The 22,503-nt window shown below is 61.0% G+C and overlaps 2 protein-coding genes across 2 annotated transcripts in view; one reads left to right on the top strand and one right to left on the bottom strand.

The window, feature by feature from the left end:
• The window catches only part of LIMS2 (LIM zinc finger domain containing 2), a 35,818-nt gene that overhangs the window by 12,416 nt on the left and 899 nt on the right, over positions 1 to 22,503 (bottom strand). Inside the window, 3 exon segments of the mRNA XM_070423494.1 lie at positions 6,343 to 6,463; positions 7,398 to 7,464; positions 9,335 to 9,494. Of these exon segments, the coding sequence (XP_070279595.1) occupies positions 6,343 to 6,463; positions 7,398 to 7,464; positions 9,335 to 9,494 (348 nt within the window).
• GPR17 (G protein-coupled receptor 17) lies at positions 230 to 1,258 on the top strand. Its single transcript, XM_070423492.1, has one exon. The coding sequence runs from the start codon at positions 245 to 247 to the stop codon at positions 1,256 to 1,258; it is 1,014 nt and encodes a 337-aa protein (XP_070279593.1). The 5' UTR covers positions 230 to 244.

Genomic DNA, 22,503 nt, shown 5'->3' on the forward strand with positions numbered 1-22,503 from the left:
GACTCTGCGGGGTCTGAGACAATGTAGTCCGCCCCTGCCCCGCCCCTGGCAGAGCCTTCGCACGGGCCGGTGCGACCCACAGCAGCCAGAAAGCTCCAGGCCTGGTTCTGTTGTGCTTCTTGGTGACGTTCAGAAAGCCCCTGGCAGATGGACCAGGTGTCCCCAGGCCTCCACGCAGGGCGGCGCGCTACCAGGTCGTCCTCTCTTCCTCCAGGCTCGTCCGGGCTCTGCCTCCGGCCGAAGCATGAATGGCCTCAAGGGGGCCTCCGGTCTGGCAACCAACGCTTCCCTGGCGGCTGCGGACCAGTGTGGCCAGGAGACGCAGCTGGAGAACGCGCTCTTAGCCTCCTTCTACCTCCTGGATTTCCTGCTGGCTTTTGTGGGCAATGCCCTGGCCTTGTGGCTTTTCCTCCGGGACCGCCGGGCAGGCACCCCTGCCGACGTGTTCCTGCTGCACCTGGCTGTGGCAGACCTGTCCTGCGTGCTGGTCCTGCCCACGCGCCTGGTCTACCACTTCTCGGGGAGCCACTGGCCCTTCGGGGAAATCCCATGCCGCCTCACCGGCTTCCTCTTCTACCTCAACATGTACGCCAGCATCTACTTCCTCACCTGCATCAGCGCCGACCGCTTCCTGGCCATTGTGCACCCCGTCAAGTCCCTCAAGCTCCGCAGGCCCCTCTATGCTCACCTGGCCTGCGCCTTCCTCTGGGTGGTGGTGGCCGTGGCCATGGCCCCACTGCTGGTGAGCCCACAGACCGTGAGGACCAACAACACAGTCGTCTGCCTGCAACTGTACCGGGAGAAGGCCTCCCCCCACGCGCTCGCCTCCCTGGCTGTGGCCTTCACCTTCCCATTCGTCACCACGGTTACCTGCTACCTGCTGATCATCCACAGCCTGCGGCAGGGCCCCCGTGTGGAGAGGCGCCTCAAGAACAAGGCGGTCCGCACGATCGCCCTGGTGCTGGCCATCTTCCTGGTCTGCTTCCTGCCCTACCATGTGCACCGTTTCGTCTACGTGCTGCGCCACCGCAGCAGCACCTCCTGCGCCGCCCGGCGCGCCCTGGCCCTGGGGAACAGGGTCACCTCCTGCCTCACCAGCCTCAACGGGGCCCTGGACCCCATCATGTACTTTTTTGTGGCCGAGAAGTTCCGCAACACCCTGTGCAACCTGCTCTGCGGCCCAAGGCTCTCCGGGCCGCCCCCTAGCCTGGAAGGGAGGACCAACGAGAGCTCGATGAGCGCCAGGTCAGAGCTGTAGCCCAGGCCAGAGCTGTACCCCAGGTCAGAGCTGTGGCCCAGGCCAGAGCTGTACCCCAGGTCAGAGCTGTAGCCCAGGCCAGAGCTGTAGCCCAGGTCAGAGCTGTACCCCAGGCCAGAGCTGTACCCCAGGTCAGAGCTGTACCCCAGGCCAGAGCTGTACCCCAGGCCAGAGCTGTAGCCCAGGCCAGAGCTGTGGCCCGGGCCAGAGCTGTACCCCAGGCCATAGCTGTACCCCAGGCCATAGCTGTACCCCAGGTCAGAGCTGTACCCCATGTCAGAGCTGTACCCCAGGCCAGAGCTTTACCCCAGGTCAGAGCTGTACCCCCATGTCAGAGCTGTAGCCCAGGCCAGAGCTGTACCCCAGGCCAGAGCTGTAGCCCAGGTCAGAGCTGTACCCCAGGCCAGAGCTGTACCCCAGGTCAGAGCTGTAACCCAGGCCAGAGCTGTGGCCCAGGCCAGAGCTGTAGCCCAGGCCAGAGCTGTACCCCATGTCAGAGCTGTGGCCCAGGCCAGAGCTGTAACCCAGGTCAGAGCTGTACCCCAGGCCATAGCTGTAACCCAGGCCAGAGCTATACCCCAGGCCAGAGCTGTAACCCAGGTCAGAGCTGTACCCCCATGTCAGAGCTGTAACCCAGGTCAGAGCTGTGGCCCAGGCCAGAGCTGTACCCCAGGTCAGAGCTGTGGCCCAGGCCAGAGCTGTATCCCAGGCCAGAGCTGTATCCCAGGCCAGAGCTGTACCCCAGGCCATAGCTGTACCCCAGGCCAGAGCTGTGGCCCAGGCCAGAGCTGTACCCCAGGCCAGAGCTGTGGCCCAGGCCAGAGCTGTGGCCCAGGCCAGAGCTGTATCCCAGGCCAGAGCTGTACCCCAGGCCAGAGCTGTGGCCCAGGCCAGAGCTGTACCCCAGGCCAGAGCTGTGGCCCAGGCCAGAGCTGTACCCCAGGCCAGAGCTGTGGCCCAGGCCAGAGCTGTATCCCAGGCCAGAGCTGTATCCCAGGCCAGAGCTGTGGCCCAGGCCAGAGCTGTAACCCAGGTCAGAGCTGTACCCCCATGTCAGAGCTGTAACCCAGGCCAGAGCTGTGGCCCAGGCCAGAGCTGTATCCCAGGCCAGAGCTGTACCCCAGGTCAGAGCTGTGGCCCAGGCCAGAGCTGTAACCCAGGTCAGAGCTGTACCCCCATGTCAGAGCTGTGGCCCAGGCCAGAGCTGTAACCCAGGTCAGAGCTGTACCCCCATGTCAGAGCTGTAACCCAGGCCAGAGCTGTGGCCCAGGCCAGAGCTGTATCCCAGGCCAGAGCTGTATCCCAGGCCAGAGCTGTACCCCAGGCCAGAGCTGTAGCCCAGGCCAGAGCTGTACCCCATGTCAGAGCTGTAGCCCAGGCCAGAGCTGTACCCCATGTCAGAGCTGTAGCCCAGGTCAGAGCTGTGAGCTCCTCCCCAGCCACACGCTGAGGAAAGACAGGGAATCCGCAGATCATTCCCGCCCCTCCCAGGTCAGACCTCATCACCTAGAGCTGGTTCTGTGGTTCTGTCTCACCCAATGCACGAACCCCTAAAAAGGGAGAGCCCTCTGCAGGTCGCCCCTGCGGCCTGTGGGCCCAGCGCCAGGATCTCAGCGATGTCACTGCAGCAGGAGGGCCGGAGGCCCGGGAGGGACCCGGGAGGGGCCCAGAGGCCCCAGCTTTCCTCAGCGCTCCAGCTCCTGCCCTCAGATACAGTGGCAGCTCCGCAGGGAGAGCCCCTGGCCGCTGGGGCCCTGGGAGCGCAGGGGAGGGGGAGGGCAGGAGGCGGGTGATGTGCAAGGTGCTTTGAGTTCCCTTGGCCCGCACCTTTGCCAGATGACCCCTGAGTTTAGGAGCCACAAACTATAAATTGTAGCTGATCACTAAGTACATTTCAGGCTGGCCGCCGGCGACATCCAGCAAGCATGACCTGTGGGCACCCCTTCCCATCCTCCTGCTGGAACCCACTTGGGGGCGGGGCGGGGGAGGGGGGCCTGTCCACCCCCAGCTCCTCAGCAGCTGCCCACGGAGTCCCGGCAGCGCAGACTAGCGGACAGCAGTCAGGGAGCTGGCCTCCACCAACCAGACCTGCAGGGCTACCTCAGCCCGCTCCCTCCCGACCTCTCCCTGCAGCCTGGCCAGGCTCGGAGCAGCTCCACTTCCGTGTGGCGGGTGCTGCCCTGCCAGTGCCCTCTGTGCTTCCCTCTGCTGATTATAAACAACTGCTTTACGGTTCTGCAGGCCACTGTTTGGTTAAAGCAACACCCTCCCCAGAACATCTCTCTTCAATCCGAGAATGGCTACCTGGGGCGCAGGAGCAGAGACGGGGTGGCATGGCTCTAACACCCACAATGTGCCCGCCCCACACAGACCCACGGTCGGCACCGTGGTCTTCAGAGCGAGTGCCAGCCAGGCTGGGCGTGTCCCATTTGTTACAGCAAAACTACTCTACTTGCGAATCACATCTTACATTTCCTGTTCCAGGTTTTCCCAGGGAGCAGTGCAGCCGGGCCGTGCGAGTGTGTCATGAAAGGGGGCAGGATGTGCTCAGGCACACACCGGCAGCGGGCACACACCCAGCAGGGGGCACACACCGGCAGCGGGCACACACCCGGGAGGGGGCACACACCCGGCAGGGGGCACACACCCGGGAGGGGGCACACACCCGGGAGGGGGCACACACCCGGCAGCGGGCACACACCCGGGAGGGGGCACACACCCGGCAGTGGGCACACACCCGGGAGGGGGCACACACCCAGCAGCGGGCACACACCCGGGAGAGGGTACACACCCGGGAGGGGGCACACACCCGGGAGGGGGCACACACCGGCAGCGGGCACACACCCGGGAGGGGGCACACACCCGGCAGGGGGCACACACCCGGGAGGGGGCACACACCCGGGAGGGGGCACACACCCGGCAGCGGGCACACACCCGGGAGGGGGCACACACCCGGGAGGGGGCACACACCCGGCAGCGGGCACACACCCGGGAGGGGGCACACACCCGGCAGTGGGCACACACCCGGGAGGGGGCACACACCCAGCAGCGGGCACACACCCGGGAGAGGGTACACACCCGGGAGGGGGCACACACCCGGGAGGGGGCACACACTGGCAGCGGGCACACACCCGGGAGGGGGCACACACCCGGCAGGGGGCACACACCCGGCAGCGGGCACACACCCGGGAGGGGGCACACACCCGGCAGCGGGCACACACCCGGGAGGGGGCACACACCCGGCAGTGGGCACACACCCGGGAGGGGGCACACACCCAGCAGCGGGCACACACCCGGGAGAGGGTACACACCCGGGAGGGGGCACACACCCGGGAGGGGGCACACACTGGCAGCGGGCACACACCCGGGAGGGGGCACACACCCGGCAGGGGGCACACACCCGGCAGCGGGCACACACCCGGGAGGGGGCACACACCCGGCAGCGGGCACACACCCGGGAGGGGGCACACACCCAGCAGTGGGCACACACCCGGCAGGGGGCACACACTGGCAGCGGGCACACATCCTGCAGGGGGCACACACCCGGCAGTGGGCACACACCGGCAGTGGGCACACACCCTGCAGGGGGCACACACCCAGCAGCGGGCACACACCGGCAGCGGGCACACACCCGGCAGGGGGCACACACGGGCAGCGGGCACACACCCGGCAGTGGGCACACACCCGGCAGGGGGCACACATTGGCAGCGGGCACACATCCTGCAGGGGGCACACACCCAGCAGCGGGCACACACGGGCAGCGGGCACACACCCAGCAGGGGGCACACACGGGCAGCGGCCACACACCCGGGAGGGGGCACACACCCGGCAGGGGGCACACACCCAGCAGTGGGCCCGGCCCAGATCATACAGGAACCAGGCGCAGCCTGCCCCACAGCCTCTCACTGACCCCAGAGTCCTGCTGAGTGCCCTGGGACACCGGGGGACACAGGCAGCATGGGGCAGGCAGAGCCAAGCTCGCGACAGCAGTGCGGGAGGTGGGGGGCAGAGGGTGCTGGTCAGAGAGCGAGATAGGAACCAGTGCCCAGACAGGAGAAGGCGGGGATCAGTGGGCGGGGGTAGGGGCGGAGGGGGGCACCGCGGCAGGCGGCTCTTCCCTGAGACAGTCCAGTGCAGGAGAAGGTGGGTGGTGCCCCGCTGCACTGGCGGTGCGTGGTGGACAGACACCAGTGGAGGCGGCAGTGGCCAAGCAGCGACCACAGGGCGTTCTGGGTGGGAGGTGCACATACAGGCCTTTGGGGCAGACCTGAGGGCCCAGTGCAGAGCCCAGGCGCCAGCGGAAGAGGTGGAGCCCCTGGAGGAGACCCCAGTGCATGGCCGCGAGAGGAGGCGCTTTAGCAGGAAAGAGGGCGCCTTGGCGAAGCCACAGAGGCCAGCAGCAACCTCTGGGTCTGTCAATGGGGGTGCCATGGACCCCAAGGAGGCTGAGACCCTGGAGAGCAGATGGGAGGAGCCAGCATGTGCACCAGGGAGGGCTGCAGAGAACCAAGAGCGCATTTTGGACCTTGGGGGCCACCCAGCCTGAGGAAGGAAGGAAGGAAGGAAGGAAGGAAGGAAGGAAGGAAGGAAGGAAGGAAGGAAGGAAGGAAGGAAGGAAAGAAGGGAGGGAGGGAGGGAGGGAGGGAGGAAGGAAAGAAGGGAGGGAGGGAGGGAGGAGCCTCGAGCCTTCTCAAGAGGGTACGGGTGAGCAGAGACATGGCCAGGCTGCAGGGCACAGATGCTGGGCAGCCAGGTGCCCCAGGGCCTGGCCCTCACAGAGGCGGGAGGGAGGCCACCTGAGGGCGGTGGGGGTGGAGACAGTGGGAGGAGGAGGGGAAGTGGAAGGAAACTTCTCAGACCTGGAGTTGGGCTGCAAGGAGGCCTAGCTGAGCCCGTGAGACTGGTGGCCCTGATTGTAAGAATGACGGCCTGGCCTGCTCTCTCCAGAAGCCCAGCCGGGTGCGGGAGGGAAGCAGAGGCTGGTGTCAGCCTTGCGTGCAGGTGGCCAGGAGGAGGTCACCTGACTCAATGCTCCTGAGAGTCTACCAGCTCCCGCTCGGCACCTTCCTCCCTGCCCAGCTTACCTGCCCGCGTTCTTCACGAAGCCCAGGTCAGCCAGCTCCACTCCACACAGCTGGCAGCAGAAGCAGCCCGGGTGCCAGCTGCCGTTCATGGCCTTGATGACTCGGCCAATGATGAACTCGCCTGAAAGAGGAAGGTCCCTGCTGGCCAGGGCCAGGCCTTCCCCACTCAGCCTAGCCCCAAGCCCAGTCCACACAGGTCCTAGGGCCCCGTCCAGCCCCTGGGGAGGTAATGCCTGCAGGGGTCTGAAGGCCAGTGCTCAGAGAAACAGGGCTTGGCAGGCAGGGAGAGCTCCGGACCCTGGCCACACGGGGACCCTGGCCACATGGGGACCCTGGCCACACGGGGACGCTGGCCACATGGGGACCCTGGCCACACGGGGACCCTGGCCACATGGGGAACCTGGCCGCTCGGGGACCCTGGCCACATGGGGACCCCGGCCACATGGGGACCTTGGCCACATGGGGACCCTGGCAACACGGGGACCCTGGCAGCACTGGGACCCTGGGGACCCTGGCCACATGGGGACCCTGGCCGCACTGGGACCCTGGCCGCACGGGGACCCTGGCTGCACGGGGACCCTAGCCTCACGGGGACCCTGGCCGCACGGGGACCCTAGCCTCACGGGGACCCTGGCCTCATGGGGACCCTAGCCTCACGGGGACCCTGGCCGCACGGGGACCCTGGCCTCACAGCGACCCTGGCCTCATGGGGACCCTAGCCTCACGGGGACCCTGGCCGCACTGGGACCCTGGGGACCCTGGGGACCCTGGCCACATGGGGACCCTGGCCGCACTGGGACCCTGGCCGCACGGGGACCCTGGCTGCACGGGGACCCTGGCTACATGGGGACCCTGGCCGCACGGGGACCCTGGCTGCACGGGGACCCTGGCTACATGGGGACCCTGGCCACATGGGGACCCTGGCAACATGGGGACCCTGGCCGCACGGCGACCCTGGCCTCACGGGGACCCTGGCCGCACGGGGACCCTGGCTGCACGGGGACCCTGGCCGCACCGGGACCCTGGCCCCCTGGCCGGTCGCCACCCTTACGTACCACAGGAGCCGCAGCATGGAGCAAACAGCATCTGGAAGTCGTGTTCGCAGTACTTCCGGCCTTCAAACTGCAAATGGGCACAGAGCCAGCGTCATCCCGTGTGCACGGCAGCTCTGAATGGGCAGAGCCTGCCTCAGGCAGATGCGCACCCACTCTGCTACCCTCCTGGGGGCACCACCCTCCCCAGAGAGGCTTCCTGCAGGGAGTGTGAACAGCGGAGGGACAGGTGGGGGCTGAGAGGAGGCTGCAGAGAGGGAGCAGCCTCGAGGCCTGGAGGCCGGGGTGCGGAGGGAGGCCTCGGCCTGCCGTCTGCCGCAGCGACCGCCCTGGGGTCCTGGAGCCTGCCCCGGCTGGGGACGCGGGCTGGGTAGGCTGGGCAGGTTGGCATTGCATGTGTCACTTTGCTCCGTGCCCTGTGTTCTCTCTGTGTGAGACGGCCATTTCCCAGAGTCCATAGGGAAGGGACACAGGAAGGTGGGGCCGGAGAGAGAGCCCCAGTCCCAGGCAGCAGGCGCCAGTCTCCCACCTTCCGTCTGGGCCCGAGCACCTGGCACAGACCCGCAGGGGCCAAAGCCTGCCTTGCTCTCTCCGCCCGGACACTGGCCCTGGTTTCCATTCTCTAAAACGAGTGTCTTACAGGCTGCAGCTGCATCGGGCCATCCAGGGATGTGAAGGGGCAGCAGGGTACATGTTCACTCAGGGTGACTATTTCCTGAGCACCTACTATGCGCCAGGCTTTGTTCCAGACACAGGGCCCCACTCCCACTGCCGTACAGCTGGCTAGCCTTTCCCAAAGGCGCCAGGCAGACCCTCTGCCAGCTCTGCCTGGGAGTCTACGGGCAGCCCGTGCAGGGCGGCTGCAGGGCGGTGCTGATCAGCGGCTCCGGTGCAGACATTCCACCAGGTGTGCCGGGCACAGAGCTGAGCCGCCGTTCACACAGCGCCGGCCACACAGGTGCCCAGAAATAACTTCAAAGGCACAGGTGACAGTAAAATGTACTAAAATAGGAAGTGGTGGGTTTTGAGTTTTTTTACCTTTGTTTTTAATAAAATTTATCTCATTGTACATTTACATAATTTAATTTTTAATCACTCTAGCAACCAACTTGGAAGATTAATGAAAACTTAACAATGTGTTCTTGTGAGCAAGGTTGCCAGTCTAGCCATCTTCCCTGCATCTGGGTTACCGCGAAAGCCAGCCTCCACTGCCTGCGCTCCCAGCCTCCACCTGCACCCCCAGCCTCCACCCCCTGCACCCCCAGCCTCCACCCCCTGCGCCCCCAGCCTCCACCATGCAGTCTCTCCTCAGCCCAGCAGCCTGTGGTCCCTTCCCAACGTGGGACAGATGGATTCCTGGGCTCCACGCCCTGCATGGCTCCTGCCTCTCCCACAGTGAAATCCTAAGGCCCCACAAAGGCCCACTGAGTCAAACCACTCTGCCCCCTGCCCTCACCCCACTAATCCCTCCACTCTGCTTCCTTCACACTCACCTGCCACTGCTCCTCAAGCCGCCTCTCCGACCGACCTCAGGCCCTTTGCACTTGCTGTGCCTGGCTGAGTGCTCTTCCTGCCGCTGTGTATGGGCTCCCTCCCCTCCTCCAGGCTGCTCCCCCTCCCTGCCCACCCCGCCCAACCAGGGCGCTCAGCACCTTCGCTCAGCACCTTCCCTCCGACAGACACCCAATCACTGGGTTTGCTGTCTGATCCCAAGAGAGGGGAGGTGCGCAGAGCAGGGGTTTGCCCAGGGAACCGGAGGAGGTGACCCTCTCCGGCACCCTGCACGGGCGGTGTCTTCTCCCAGGTGGGGCCGGCCCCCAAGCGCCACCAGCGTTTCTGTGCTGGCAGGAGCACAGCGGGGCCAGGCTGGGTGGCGGCCCCTGTGTCCCTGGTCAGGGCTGGGCTCCCAGAGGCGGGGCAGAGGCCCGGGAGCCGCTCACCTCGTAGAAGAGCCCGTCGGGGAAGGGCCGGAAGCACTGGGCGCACACGAAGCAGCGCTCGTGGTACAGCTCGCCGCCGCTGTGCACGATGCGCTCGGCTGGGCCGAAGCGGGCCTGGCAGCGCAGGCAGGCCGCCGTGGCCAAGGTGTCCGACAGGTTGCTGGGGGAGGAGAGGGGAGGTCAGGATGGGAGGCCAACATGGGCGAGAGTGCGCCCTGGATGCCTCCTTCAGGGGGCAGCATGGCTCTGACTCAGAAACACGTGGTCAGGGCCAACCCCGCGGCCACCCTTCCCGGCCACCCACACACCCACAGCAACGCGGGCCCTGCAGCGGCACCACCATTCTCAGGGGCAGAAAGGGCCGCGGGGGGGGAGGGGGGGCGGGGGGGGAGGCCAAGCCCCCTGCCTCCACACCCCCTGCAGCCCCACGGCAGCTCCCAGAGGGTCAGGTTCAGGGGGCCTCTGCCAGGCTGCCTGCCCCTCCCTCTCTGGGCCAGACTCCCACCTGGGAAACAGAATCGGGCTGGCTGCGCCCCCGTTCTGTGCCAGTTACACGTGTGTGAGCGCACGCGCATACACACACACACACACACACACGCACACACCCTAAGTACTCGGCACTTAGTACACACACTAAGCCCGACGCGGGGTGGGGCTGTGGCTGTCCGTGTCACTGACGTGGTCCCCAGGCTGCTCAGTCCTCCCCGTGCTGGGCCATCTCTTGGTGTCAGTGGTCACCTCAGCTCCCTCTTGTGCCTCCTGTTACCCCTTCTCAGGGAACCAGAGGGTGTCTCAGGTGTAGAACATCACCCCAGTCTCATTTAAACCCCCAAGGCCACCTGCCTTCTGAGTGAGACTTAAGGCTCAGAGAGGTTAAGTGACTTGCCCAAGCTCACACAGCAGATGACATAGTCCAGATCTGAACCCACATGGGTTGGACTTCAATGTCTCTTTCCTCTGCACCATGAGCTAGTTTCACATCGTCTGCCTCCCCAAAACATGCAGTCCCCTACCCTGGAGGTGACAGTGTGAGTCTTTGGGGCAGGCCAGGGCAAAGAGCAAGCCTCACCCACGGGGGTGACTGCTGCCCAGGGGAGGGACGGGCTTCCCTCTGACGAAGGGCATCCCAGCTGCACGGTGGGAAAGGGGCCTCTGAGCCAGGCCCCTGACTGCCCCCTGCCCTGAGTCCGGGCTCTCTGAAGGCCCCGCCTGAGGCCTGGCCGGGGGAACAGGTCACCCGCCCGTGCCAGCCCTGCCACCTCCCACACCCTGGCGCCGCGCCTTTCCTGGGAGTGAGCAAACACGCTTTCCCGCAGCGTCAGTGCCATTGTTGGGGGTGCTGCCTGGAAAGTGAGTCAGGCTCAGCGAGGAGAGGCGGACCGCCGTCTTGTGTGAGAACTCCCTCCAGCCTGTTCCACCTCCCGGGACACTAGCCCCCCCACCCTGCACCACATCGTGGGGAGAATTCTTAGTGAGCCCCCCCCCCCCCCCCGCCCCACCAGGAAGCCCAGGGGCGGGAGCAGCGCTGTCTCCAGGGGTCCTGGCACAGGATGTGGGTGCTGGTCTCACCGGGAGGGAGGGTCAGGGCGGCTGCCACACAACCCAGATGGAGGCTGGGCTGGGTGCCGAGGGGGAACCACGTGGGGAACCCATACGGCGGCGGCGGGGCAGGCAGGGCGGCAGGAGGGCTCAGCGAGCCTGGACGCCTGCCCTCAGACGCTTGGGTGCCGAAGCCCCTCTGATGTCCGTATCTAGGCTGCAGGGCACGGAAGCAGGAGCGGCAGGAGGAGTTGGGACGAGCCCACCTGCCCACCCACTCCCACCGCTGTGCCCCCACCTCCCGCTGGTCCCCACAGGGGCCAGACAGGGCAGAGGCTGGTGCGGCGGGGCAGGGCACGGGCCGGGTTTCCCGCCCGGAACGTAAGACCCTTCAGTCCCCAGCACACACCCAGGTGCCGCTGCCGGCAGACTCAGGAGGTCCTGGGGGATCAGGCATCACAGGAAGGCCTGGCCTCTGGGCCTGCAACCCTACCTAAGAGAGCCAATAAATGAACCCAGAAAAGGTGCTCAGTTGCGCCCCAGCTTTGGGATTGCCTCTGCAGGAAGAAAGTGAGCCCACTCTCCCAATACAGTGGGGCCTTGACTTACGAGTGTCCCGACTAACGAGTTTTTCGAGATATGGCCGATTTTTTGCTTTGAGTTGCGAGCTAAAATTCGGGTTACGAGCCAGCTTCAGATACCCCACCGCTAGTTGGCGCAGTGAACGTCACAGTGACGCCACATCAGCCCAGCATCACGTGTCTCACTCGTTCACTTTTTGATTTGACATACGAGTAATTTGAGTTATGAGCTCCGTCACGGAACGAATTAAACTCGTAAGTCAAGGCCCCACTGCACACCCACTCTCCGCCTGCCCTCCAGGGCCCACTGCCCAGGGCTGGGGCCTGCGCCTTCGTGTCTCCACCCCACTCCAACAGAGACTGGCCTGCCTGGTCTGTGTCCAGTTCCCCGGCTAGCCCCCTGGGCACAGAGGTCGCGGGTGCTGCTGTCTGCCGCTGCATGCCTCGCACACCCCTGCACAGGCTGTGCGGTGGGGGCGACCGCCGTGTCCTGCCCCTGCTGGCTGCCCCAGCCCAACTCTCAGCCAGCAGCACCCCTCAAGGCACTCCTGTGGCCGCTTTCCACGCCACCTGCTCAGGAACAAACAGCACCCCAAGCCGCGGCCAAAGGCAGAGGGAGGGCGGACGTGCCTAGCAAACGAGCCACAGCACTGCCAGCTATCCCCGGGGCACTCTGAGCTCACCCCCACCTCGGACCCAACACACCTGGAAAAGGTGCCTGCTTCTCTGGCCTCATTTCCTTATTTGCAAACAGGCACATCAGAGCAGCAGTGACTGCCTGGCGGGCTGAGTGGGGATCTGTGTGGGCACAGAGCCTGGCAGGCTAGTGCTGGACACAGAGCTGCTGTGTCAGGAATTCTGGGAGCATACATCCCAGCCAAGAAAAGAGAGCACAGCCTCCCCAGTGACCCCAGGGAGACACCAGCGCCCACCCTGCCACACAGGATGCAGAGGGCACACCCCAGAGCTGGGGGAGAGCATGCCCTCCTGCACCCCTTCTCCAACCCTCCCAGAACCCCAAATGCTCTCCATCTTGACCGCCAACACAATGGTGGGCTTGTGCCAGATGTCCCCGAGTGGCAAGAGGTCCCTGAGCTGATAATGATGTTCAGCCTGGGGTGGGAGCCCTCGCTGCACCAGGTCCTTGTGAAGGGCGACTGCTGGCTCCGGATGAGGAAACTGAAGCACAGAGAGGGCCAGTCACCTCCTGGGGGTCACACAGACCTGACCCCGCTCCCTCCCGTCCCCTCGGCTCCTGGTGGCCTCACACAGGCAGGGACATTGAAGTCTGTTTTTCAATAATCTCAGACCTCCCCTCCAGCCTCCACCACCTGAGCCTAGAAAGACGGTGTTGGCTTGGGGGACAGGCAGCGGCAGCCGCGGGGGTCTGTTCACCCGAGGCCACGTCAGCCTGGGCACCGTCAGCGGTGTGTGCTCTGCCGACCCAGCTGCCGTCGGGCGCGGATGCTGGCTGGTGTGTGGCCCACGGCACAGTCCTCTCTGGACCTCGGCTGCATCATCTGTAAAATGGGCTGGCAACGGCTACCTCCAGGTTGTTGGGGGGTGAAGTGCCAGCACAGCCCACAACGGCTCCATAACTGGCAGCCGTCGCCTCCCTTCCCTCCTCTGCCCAGGCACTGTGCCAGGTGCGGGGAGGGGATCCACTCGGCACGGCCCCCAAAGCTCCAGTGGCCACTGCGGGCACTGCCTGGGCCTCTGCCCTGCCGCGGTCTGGCTGCGGGAGGTCGCCGGCTCACGCCTGACCGGGAGTTCACACAGAGCCAGCCCACACCCAGGCCAGGAACCCGCCTGCTGCCTTGGGCCGCTGCACACGAAGCATTTCCGCCATGAGAAGCATTCCCAACCTGTACGGTCCTCGGGACATCACGGGCCTCTTGGCTCTAGCAGACCCGTTCCCTTAAGCAGGTGCACTTTACACACATCACAACGACCACAGAGAGCCCCCCGCAAGTGGAGTGGCCCCTAGACGCAGCTGGCAGCAGGCACTCTCCTGCAGCTCAGCGCCACGCCCGCCTCGCCATCCCTGGGGCATCTGCACTGTGCTTCGGGCCCCCTGTGCCCTGGCCGCACTGCCCACACACCACCCGCTCCACAGACACCCAGGTGCACGGAGGCGAAAAGGAGGGCCCCTCTCCTCAGAGGCCTCACCAGGCCTGCGAGCAGGAGCCCTGTCCAGTCCCCAGCAGGTCCTTGCTGGGCTGCAGTGCAGGAGCAGGAGCAGGAGCAGGTGCAGGTGCAGGTGCAGGAGCAGGTGCAGGAGCAGGAGCAGGAGCAGGTGCAGGTGCAGGAGCAGGAGCAGGTGCAGGTGCAGGTGCAGGTGCAGGAGCAGGAGCAGGAGCAGGAGCAGGTGCAGGAGCAGGTGCAGGTGCAGGTGCAGGTGCAGGAGCAGGAGCAGGAGCAGGTGCAGGAGCAGGAGCAGGAGCAGGAGCAGGTGCAGGAGCAGGAGCAGGTGCAGGAGCAGGTGCAGGTGCAGGTGCAGGTGCAGGAGCAGGAGCAGGAGCAGGTGCAGGTGCAGGTGCAGGTGCAGGAGCAGGTGCAGGAGCAGGAGCAGGAGCAGGTGCAGGTGCAGGTGCAGGAGCAGGAGCAGGTGCAGGTGCAGGAGCAGGTGCAGGTGCAGGTGCAGGTGCAGGTGCAGGCTGGCCTCCCGCTCCCCCCAGTGCCGCTGGGCAGCCTCTGAGCCCCGCCCCTGACAGGCTGATGGCTCCCAGCGCCACCCCGCCCGCCACGCCACCGCCACCGCCACCGCCACCGCCACCGTGAGCACCTCAGGCCTGGACTGCTTCCTCCATGGGCCCGCGTCCCCCACCTCCTCTGGGGCCCCACCTGTGGCTCCATGCAGAGAACCCAGCGCGCGGCCCTTCCTGCTCGCCCTCCCCTTCCACTGCCGGTTCCAGCCAGAGGCCCTGGGCACGCACGCCCCCCGCAGCCTCCAGCCCGGGCAACTCATCTCCGTGGAGCGAGGTCCACACTGCGGCTCACAGTCCACCCGGAGCCGGCTGCGCCACCTGGAGGAGCTGGCCGGCGGGTTGCCCACGCGTTTTGCTCATCCATAAAGTGGCGATAAGACGACCCCAGCCTGAAGTAGTGATGGGGTTTCACAGGAAACTACCCTGAACCCCCATCTCAGCGCCCTGCCCCAGAATGTGGTCCAGCCCTGGACCGAAGAGCCCGCAGGGGTCAGGGAAAGGCCGCGGCCGCAGCCTCCGGGTCACGGACCGGGCTGGGCGCGCGGCCACCTACCCGGGCGCGGCAGCGGGTGGGCTCTGCTGGCGCCGGCGGCGCAGGTACAACCCCGACGCAGCGAGCGCGCCCAGCCGGGCGGCCATGGCAGCTCCTCCCAGGGGCCGGACAGACGGGCCGGACCGACAGGACTGCCTCGCAGAGCCGCCCGCCCCACTCACGTTACACCGTGACCTCCGAAGGGCGCAGAGTCCGTGCAAACAGAAAGGGCATTGTCCCCGGGGCAGCGCAGTGGAAGCGAGGCGGGCGGGGGGCGGCGGGCGGCGGGCGGCGGGCGGGGATCCCAGAAGCGCTGGCGGAGGCCCCGGGCGGGCAGGGCCCCGCAAGTCCGGCTGCCTGAGCCCCTGCACAGGCCGACGAGGGCACGGACTGGCTGACCGCGGGCAAGCCAAGCGCAAACGTTCCGCTTCCTTCCCTTTCCTGCGACCCCGAGGCCACAAACACCACCCCGGAGACCCAGAGGACAGCCGTCCCCTGGATCCAGCCAACGAGCACCAGCATCAAAAGGGTCCAGTTGTCCAAAGCCAGGCGGCAGCCTCCGCCGAGGGGAGCGGCAGGCCAGGGAGGTGCCGGAGGCAGCCTTACACCTTTTTATCCAAAGAGCTGGCTGTGCTCGGGTCAGCACCTGGCCGTGGTCCCTGCTGGCCCCGGGCCCCTGGTCAGCATGAAGTCATAACCCAAAGCATCACAGAAATCTGAACCCGGGGAGCATTTGGTCCAGGAAAACCCTGAACCCTGGTAAGAACAGGGAGCTTCGTGGTGTTTTAACTTAGCCCACCTGGTCCCTAAATCCCAACTCCATGGCTGCCTTGAAAATAACAATCCACATCCCCAGCGTCCTCCCTAAGGGAGAATGGACCAGCCAAGAAGAGCTCCATGTGGTTAATTGGGCCCAAGTGAATAACAAGAGTCCAGCAGCCATTGTTCCCAGAGGCACTGCCCACCAGGGAAAAGCCTGGCCGAGCTGCCCACGGCCACCCTTGTAAGAGCTCCTGGGATCAAAATTCCACCAAAGCGCTTAGGCCTGCCCCATCCAATCAGTGGTGACACTATATCTTCATTTGCATCTTCGCTGACCAATCAAAATGGGTGGAGCCAATCAAGCAGGACAGTGCTTTTTGGACCAATCAAACTGTACACATTTAATTCTTCGTTTGCATAAAAATGGGCCAGTCAGGGATGGGCTGGGGTACTCTATTAGCCAATCTCCCTCGTCTCAGTGGAGAAGCTGGGCTGTTCCATGCCAAGCTGCTTCACAACTGAGCTGTTTTCACAGAATAAAGTCTCTCTTATACCCCATCCCAATTGGCATTGAATTGGTGGCGGTGACCTTCAGTTGAGACCAGTCATGAGGGAGCAGACAGAGCCAGAGCGCTTTCAACGTTTCATCCCAAAGAGGAGTTATGGCTGACCCTGCCCGCCCTGTGTGGGAGACCCCTGGGAAGGCGTGTCTTCTTGCGGCCTCACGCGCACATGCCCAGGGCTCAGCCTCTCCTCGTGCTTTTTCAATGCATTACTATTATTGCTACAATAGCAGCCATTGTCACCGGCAACAGAGAGCTGTTGGGACAATAACAAACGAACCAAAAAACTTAAAAGGAAAATGGAGAAATGTGATGTGCTTAGAGGTTCTGGAAAGAGCTGGCATATTCCTGGGAATACCAGAAAGCCATGAAAACACGCAGAGCTGTATGCATGCTTGGGAGAGACCTCGCTCTGGCTGGCCCTGGGCTGTGGAGGCCGCAGAGCCGGCAAAGGCAGAGCTGTAAACTGCCTGGTTGCATACTGACGCTATGCCTAGCAGGCACTCAGGGGCCCCGTGAAGGCTGCGAGGTTACTGATTTCAGCTCGTCCTCAGCTGACCACTAAACTAACTGAGCAGAGCCTTCAGTGGGCACCAGTGACAGATGTACAGACTTTAGAGACTAGTTCAAAAAAATCACTGAGCACGCAAACAGCTAACAGCAGCATGAGCCCTGGGGGTGGTGAGAATCTGACTGCCAGAGTCCCTGATTTATATTATTTGCAATGTCCAGTTCTCTGCAAGAGTTATGAGACATGCAAAGAAACAAAAAAAGTGTGGCTTATATACAGGAAAAAAAGAGCAAGCAACAGAAACTGTCCCTGATGAAGCCCAAATGGAGAACATTAATAAATAGAAATTATAAAATGGAACCAAATAGAAATTCTGGGGTTGAAAAGAAATACTAAAGAGAGTCCTTCAGGATGAAGTGAAAAGACACTAGACAATAATTGAATCCACATGAAGAAATGAAGATCAGTAAAGTAAATTCTACATTTCTATAGTAAAGTTAATTATACAGAAAAATACAAAAGACAGTATAAATGTAGTTTTGGTTTGTAAGCCTTTTTCTGCATCTGATTTAAAGACAGCTGCATAATGAAATAATTTAACACAAAAGAAGGAGATAGTATAGGAATTGAGAAACAGAAAAGATATGACATTTTTATTTTTTTTTTTTTTTTTTTTTTTTTTTTTTTTAAATATATTTCATTGATTCTTTACAGAGAGGAAGGGAGAGGGATAGAGAGTCAGAAACATCGATGAGAGAGAAACATCAATCAGCTGCCTCCTGCACACTCCCCACTGGGGATGTGCCCGCAACCAAGGCACACGCCCTTGACTGGAATCGAACCCGGGACCCTTCAGTCCTCAGGCCGACGCTCTATCCACCGAGCCAAACCAGTCAGGCAAGATATGACATTTTTAAAAAGAGCAAATAGCAGATGTAAACCCTGGAATCTTATCATTACATTAAATGTAAATGAGTTTAATTCTCCAATGGAAAGTCAGAGATCAAATAAGATTTTTTTAAAAAAACATGACCTGATTATATCCTTTTTACAAGGATATCCTTGTTACACTTTTTTTAAAAATTGATTTCAGAGAGAAAGGAAGAGGTAGAGAGAGTGAGAAACATTAATGATAGGAAATAATCATTGATCGGCTGCCTCCTGCACGCCCCACACTGGGGATCAAGCCCGCAACCCAGGCATGTGCCCTGACCGGGAATCGAACTGTGACCTCCTGGTTCATAGGCCGATGCTCAACAACTGAGCCACCCCAGCCAGGTGATCCTTGTTTCACTTTAGATGCAATAACACAAACAGTTTGAAAATAGAAGAATGGAAAAGTTATACCATAAACAGCAATCAAAAGAGAACTGGGGAAGCAAGTCAGAGAGATCTTGCACAGGGGGGCAGGCAGGACCAAGGGAGGGTGAGAGTGTGAGCGAGAGAGTGAGGGTGAGAGTGTGAGCGAGGTGTGAGGGTGGTGTGAGGCTGAGAGTGTGAGCGAGGTGTGAGGGTGAGAGTGAGTGAGGTGTGAGGGTGAGAGTGTGAGCGAGGTGTGAGGGTGAGAGTGTGAGCGAGGTGTGAGGGTGGTGTGAGGGTGAGAGTGTGAGCGAGGTGTGAGGGTGAGAGTGTGAGCGAGGTGTGAGCGAGGTGTGAGGCTGAGAGTGTGAGCGAGGTGTGAGGGTGAGAGTGAGTGAGGTGTGAGGGTGAGAGTGTGAGCGAGGTGTGAGGGTGAGAGTGTGAGCGAGGTGTGAGTGAGGTGTGAGGCTGAGAGTGTGAGCGAGGTGTGAGGGTGAGAGTGAGTGAGGTATGAAGGTGAGAGTGTGAGCGAGGTGTGAGGGTGAGAGTGTGAGGGTGAGAGTGTGAGCGAGGTGTGAGGGTGAGAGTGTGAGGGTGAGAGTGTGAGCGAGGTGTTAGGGTGAGAGTGTGAGAGTGTGAGCAAGGTGTGAGGGTGAGAGTGTGAGGGTGAGAGTGTGAGCGAGGTGTGAGGGTGAGAGTGTGAGGGTGAGAGTGTGAGCGAGGTGTTAGGGTGAGAGTGTGAGAGTGTGAGCAAGGTGTGAGGGTGAGAGTGTGAGTGAGGTATGAGGGTGACAGTCCGATAACCACTGATGAAATTGAAGCAGTAATAAAAAAAAACTACCAGCAAACAAAAGTCCTAGAACAGATGGCTTCACGGGCGAGTTCTACCAAATACTCAAAAAAGAACTAACACCTACCCTTAAACTATTCCAAAAAATTAAAGGGGAAGTAACACTTCCAACCTTTTTTTTACAAAGCCAGCACTATCCTAATTGCAAAACAGATAAAGACACTACAAAGAAAGGAAATTACAGACCAATATCCCCAATGAACATAAAGGCTAAAATCCGCAACAAAATATTAGCAAATCAGATTCAGCATTACATTACAAAGATCATACACCATGCATATTCCAGAGATGCAAGGTTGTACAAATTTCACAAGTCAACAAACGTGATGCATCACATAAACAAAATGAAGGATAAAAATCACATGATCATATCAATAGACACAAAAAAAGCATTTGGCAAAATCCAGCACCCATTTTTGATAAAAACTCTAAGTAAAGTGGGAATAGAGGGAACATACCTCAACATAATGAAGGCCATATATGACAAACCTACAGCCAACATCATACTCAATGGGCAAGAACTAAAACCATTTCCCCTAAGAACAGGAACAAGACAGAATGTCCACTTTCACCACTCTTATTCAACATAGTACTGGAAGTCCTAGCCACAGCGATCAGACAAGAAGAAAATATAAAAGGAGGAAGGAAAATTATCATTATTCACAGATGACATGATATTGTACATAGACAATCCTAAAGATTCCACCAAAAAAAATGACTAATAAATGAATTTGACAAAGTAGCAGGATACAAAATCAACAGAAATCGATGGCATTTTTACACACCAATAATGAATTATCAGAATGAGAAACTAAACAAATAATCCCATTTACCATTGCAACAACAACAACAAAAGGTACCTAGGAACAAACATAAGCAAGGAAGTAAAAGACCTGTATTCGGAAAACTATAACACTGAAAAAGAAATAGAGGAAGATAAAAAACAAGTGGAAGCATACACTGTGTTCATGGATCAGAAGAATTAACATCATTAAAATGTCCATACTACCCAAAGCAATCTATAGATTCAATGCAATCCCTATTAAAATAACTGCATACTTCACAGATATAGAACAAATACTCCAAAAAGTTATATGGAATGAAAAAAGACCCTGAATAGATGCAGCAATCTTGAGAAAGAAGAACAAAGTTGCAAGGATCACAAAACCAGAAATCAAACTATACTACAAAGCCATTAAAATCAAAACAATCTGGTACTGGCACAAGAACAGGCATATAGATCAATGGAACATAACATAGACCCCAGAAACTGACCCAAGCCATTATGGTCAATTAGTATTTGGCAAAGGAGGCAAAAGCATACAATGGAGTTCAGATGGTCTCTTCAATAAATGGTATTGAGGAAATTGGACAGGTACATGCAAAAAATGAAAATAGACCTCTAATTTACACCATACACAAGAATAAACTCAAAATGGATAAAAGACTTAAATGTAACTTGTAAAACCATAAAAATCCTAGGCAGCAAAATCTCAGACATCTCTTGTGGTAGAATTTTCGCCGATATATCTCCTAAGGCAAGAGAAACAAAGGGAAATGTAAATAAGCAAAAGAAACCATCATCAAGATGATGTGGGAGAACATATTTGGCAATAATACATGTGATAAAGGGTTAATTTCCAAAATATATAAAGAACTCACACAGCTCAACAAAAGGAAGACAAACAATCCAATTTAGAAATGGGCAAAGGACCTAAGTAGACACTTCTCCAAAGAGGACATACAGATGGCCAAGAGACATATGAAAAATGTTCAACGTAATAATAATCATCAGAGAGATGCAAAGTAAAACCACCATGAAAGCAGCAAGAGAAAGAAAGTCAGTTACCTACAAGGGAGTACCCATATGACTGTCAGCTGATTTCTCAACAGAAACCATGCAGGCCAGAAGAGACCCAGAATTTCCAAGAGAAGGTCCAAGGCCCCACAGCAGCTTGCATTGCTTCACAGCTGGGCCTCATCTGGGCACCTCCAAACCCCAAAAAAGGAAGGGGAATCTGCAGATCTCTTTGTAGATCCTGCTGGGTAACCTCAAGCAGAGGCTAAATTAGGGGGTGGGGGTGGGGGTGGGGATAGGTGTGGGGGTGGGGATGGGGATGGGGGTGGGGGTGGGGATGGGGATGGGGATGGGGGGGGTGGGGGTGGGGACGGGGATGGGGGTGGGGGGTGGGGGGGGTGGGGGTAGGGGTGGGGGTGGGGATGGGGGTGGGGGTAGGGGTGGGGGTGGGGATGGGGGTGGAGGTGGGGGGGGGTGGGGGTGGGGACGGGGATGGGGGTGGAGGTGGGGGGGGTGGGGGGTAGGGGTGGGGGTGGGGGTGGGGATGGGGGTGGGGATGAGGATGGGGATGGAGGCAGGACAGCCACTAGCCCAGAAGCCTGCCCCCCCCCCAACAACTGTGCAGCACCCCGCCCTCCACCGAGTTGAAGTAATCACAGATGGAATTGTGCACTACAAAGCAGCCCCCCCCCCACAATGCACTTCCCCAGCCAGGGGAAGGGGACAGTCAATACTAAAACAGAAGAAACGGGAGGAGCCCAGCCTGGCGGGCTCAGGGCCGGGTTCTGCCTCACTCCTCATCTGCTTCACACTTGGCTTGACCCCTGACTCCATCACAGCCCGTGCGCTGTGCTGGGGGCTCTGGCTGCCCCCTGGTGAGCTCCTGGGGGAGCCCCCCCCCCCCCCCACTCCTGAGGAAGGTGAATGGTTGAGAGCACATGGTGGTGGGAGTGCCACTGCCAGGCTGGTCCCTGGGCAGGTGTGACCTGCCTGGGCTCCAGTGTCCTCCCTGTGGAGCAGCAGTGGAGCCTGGGACCCTAATGGTACACGCGGGTGTCTGTGGAGTCCAAGGCCACGGAGCTACTGCCGGGCGCTGGGCTCCACGGCCCGAGGAAGCCCCTCTGCGCGCGCGCACACACACACACACACACACACACACACGCACACGCACACACACACACACATGCACACACACGCACACGCACGCACACGCACTGCGCAAGGCTCTGCCCCAGCGCGGCCCACACCGCCTCCCCTGTGGCCACAGCTCCTCAAATGCCTCCTGGCCCCACCGACCCTGTGTCCACTCCCCCGCCAGCCACAGCCCTGTCCATGCCGCCTCCGGGTCCCTGAGTCCATGCCCCCCACGGCTGCTGTCCGCACAGCAGCGTCCGGCCCGTGGAAACCGTGCGCCTTCATTCGAGTCTATGTGAGCCGAGCAGAGGGAGCCAGCGCCGGGCCAGGAGACGGCCGGGGCGGCTTTGTCCGCGTTCGGAACAGCGCGGGAGTGAGGAGGCGGCGGCGGCGGGGGGCAGGGTGGTCCCGCTCCTGCGGGATCTGAGCACGAGGCCTTTCCAAGGTGCGCAGACCCGCCTTTGACTAAGCAGCTGAGGGCCGGGAGGGGGTCCCCCCAGGCCGGCCCGCGGGGAAGTTCTGCTCCGATCCCGGACGGTCCCGTCCCGTCCTCTCCGCTCGCCGCCCCGCCGGCTCCTCCCTCTCCTTCCACTCGGCCCCGGGGAACCTGCCTGCGTGCATCGCACTCGGGGCCCGTCAGTGGCTCCCCACGGTCCCCCACCTGCCGGCTCCAGCGGGTGGGGCAGGGGAGCCCTGAGCGCGCAGTGAGCGCTGTTGGCACCGCTCAGCCGGTCCGAGCGAGCCGCGGCCTGGAGGGCGGGGGGCCGGACCCAGCGGACCGTCCCTTCTGCGACCGGCCACCCGCCCCTCGGCCCGCGCGCGGAGCGGGGGCGGCGGGGGGCGCCGGCGCTTTGACCAGGAAAAACCCAGCTGCTTCCCGCGGTCCGCTCGG

The sequence above is a fragment of the Myotis yumanensis genome, unplaced genomic scaffold (assembly GCF_028538775.1).
Source record: "Myotis yumanensis isolate MYYU_CA2020_CCGP unplaced genomic scaffold, mMyoYum1.0.hap1 SCAF_8, whole genome shotgun sequence".
NCBI lineage: Eukaryota > Metazoa > Chordata > Mammalia > Chiroptera > Vespertilionidae > Myotis > Myotis yumanensis.

Coding starts and splice junctions, on each gene's coding strand:
- GPR17 (XM_070423492.1), top strand. CDS start 245: ATGAATGGCCTCAAGGGGGCCTCCGGTCTGGCAACCAACGCTTCCCTG.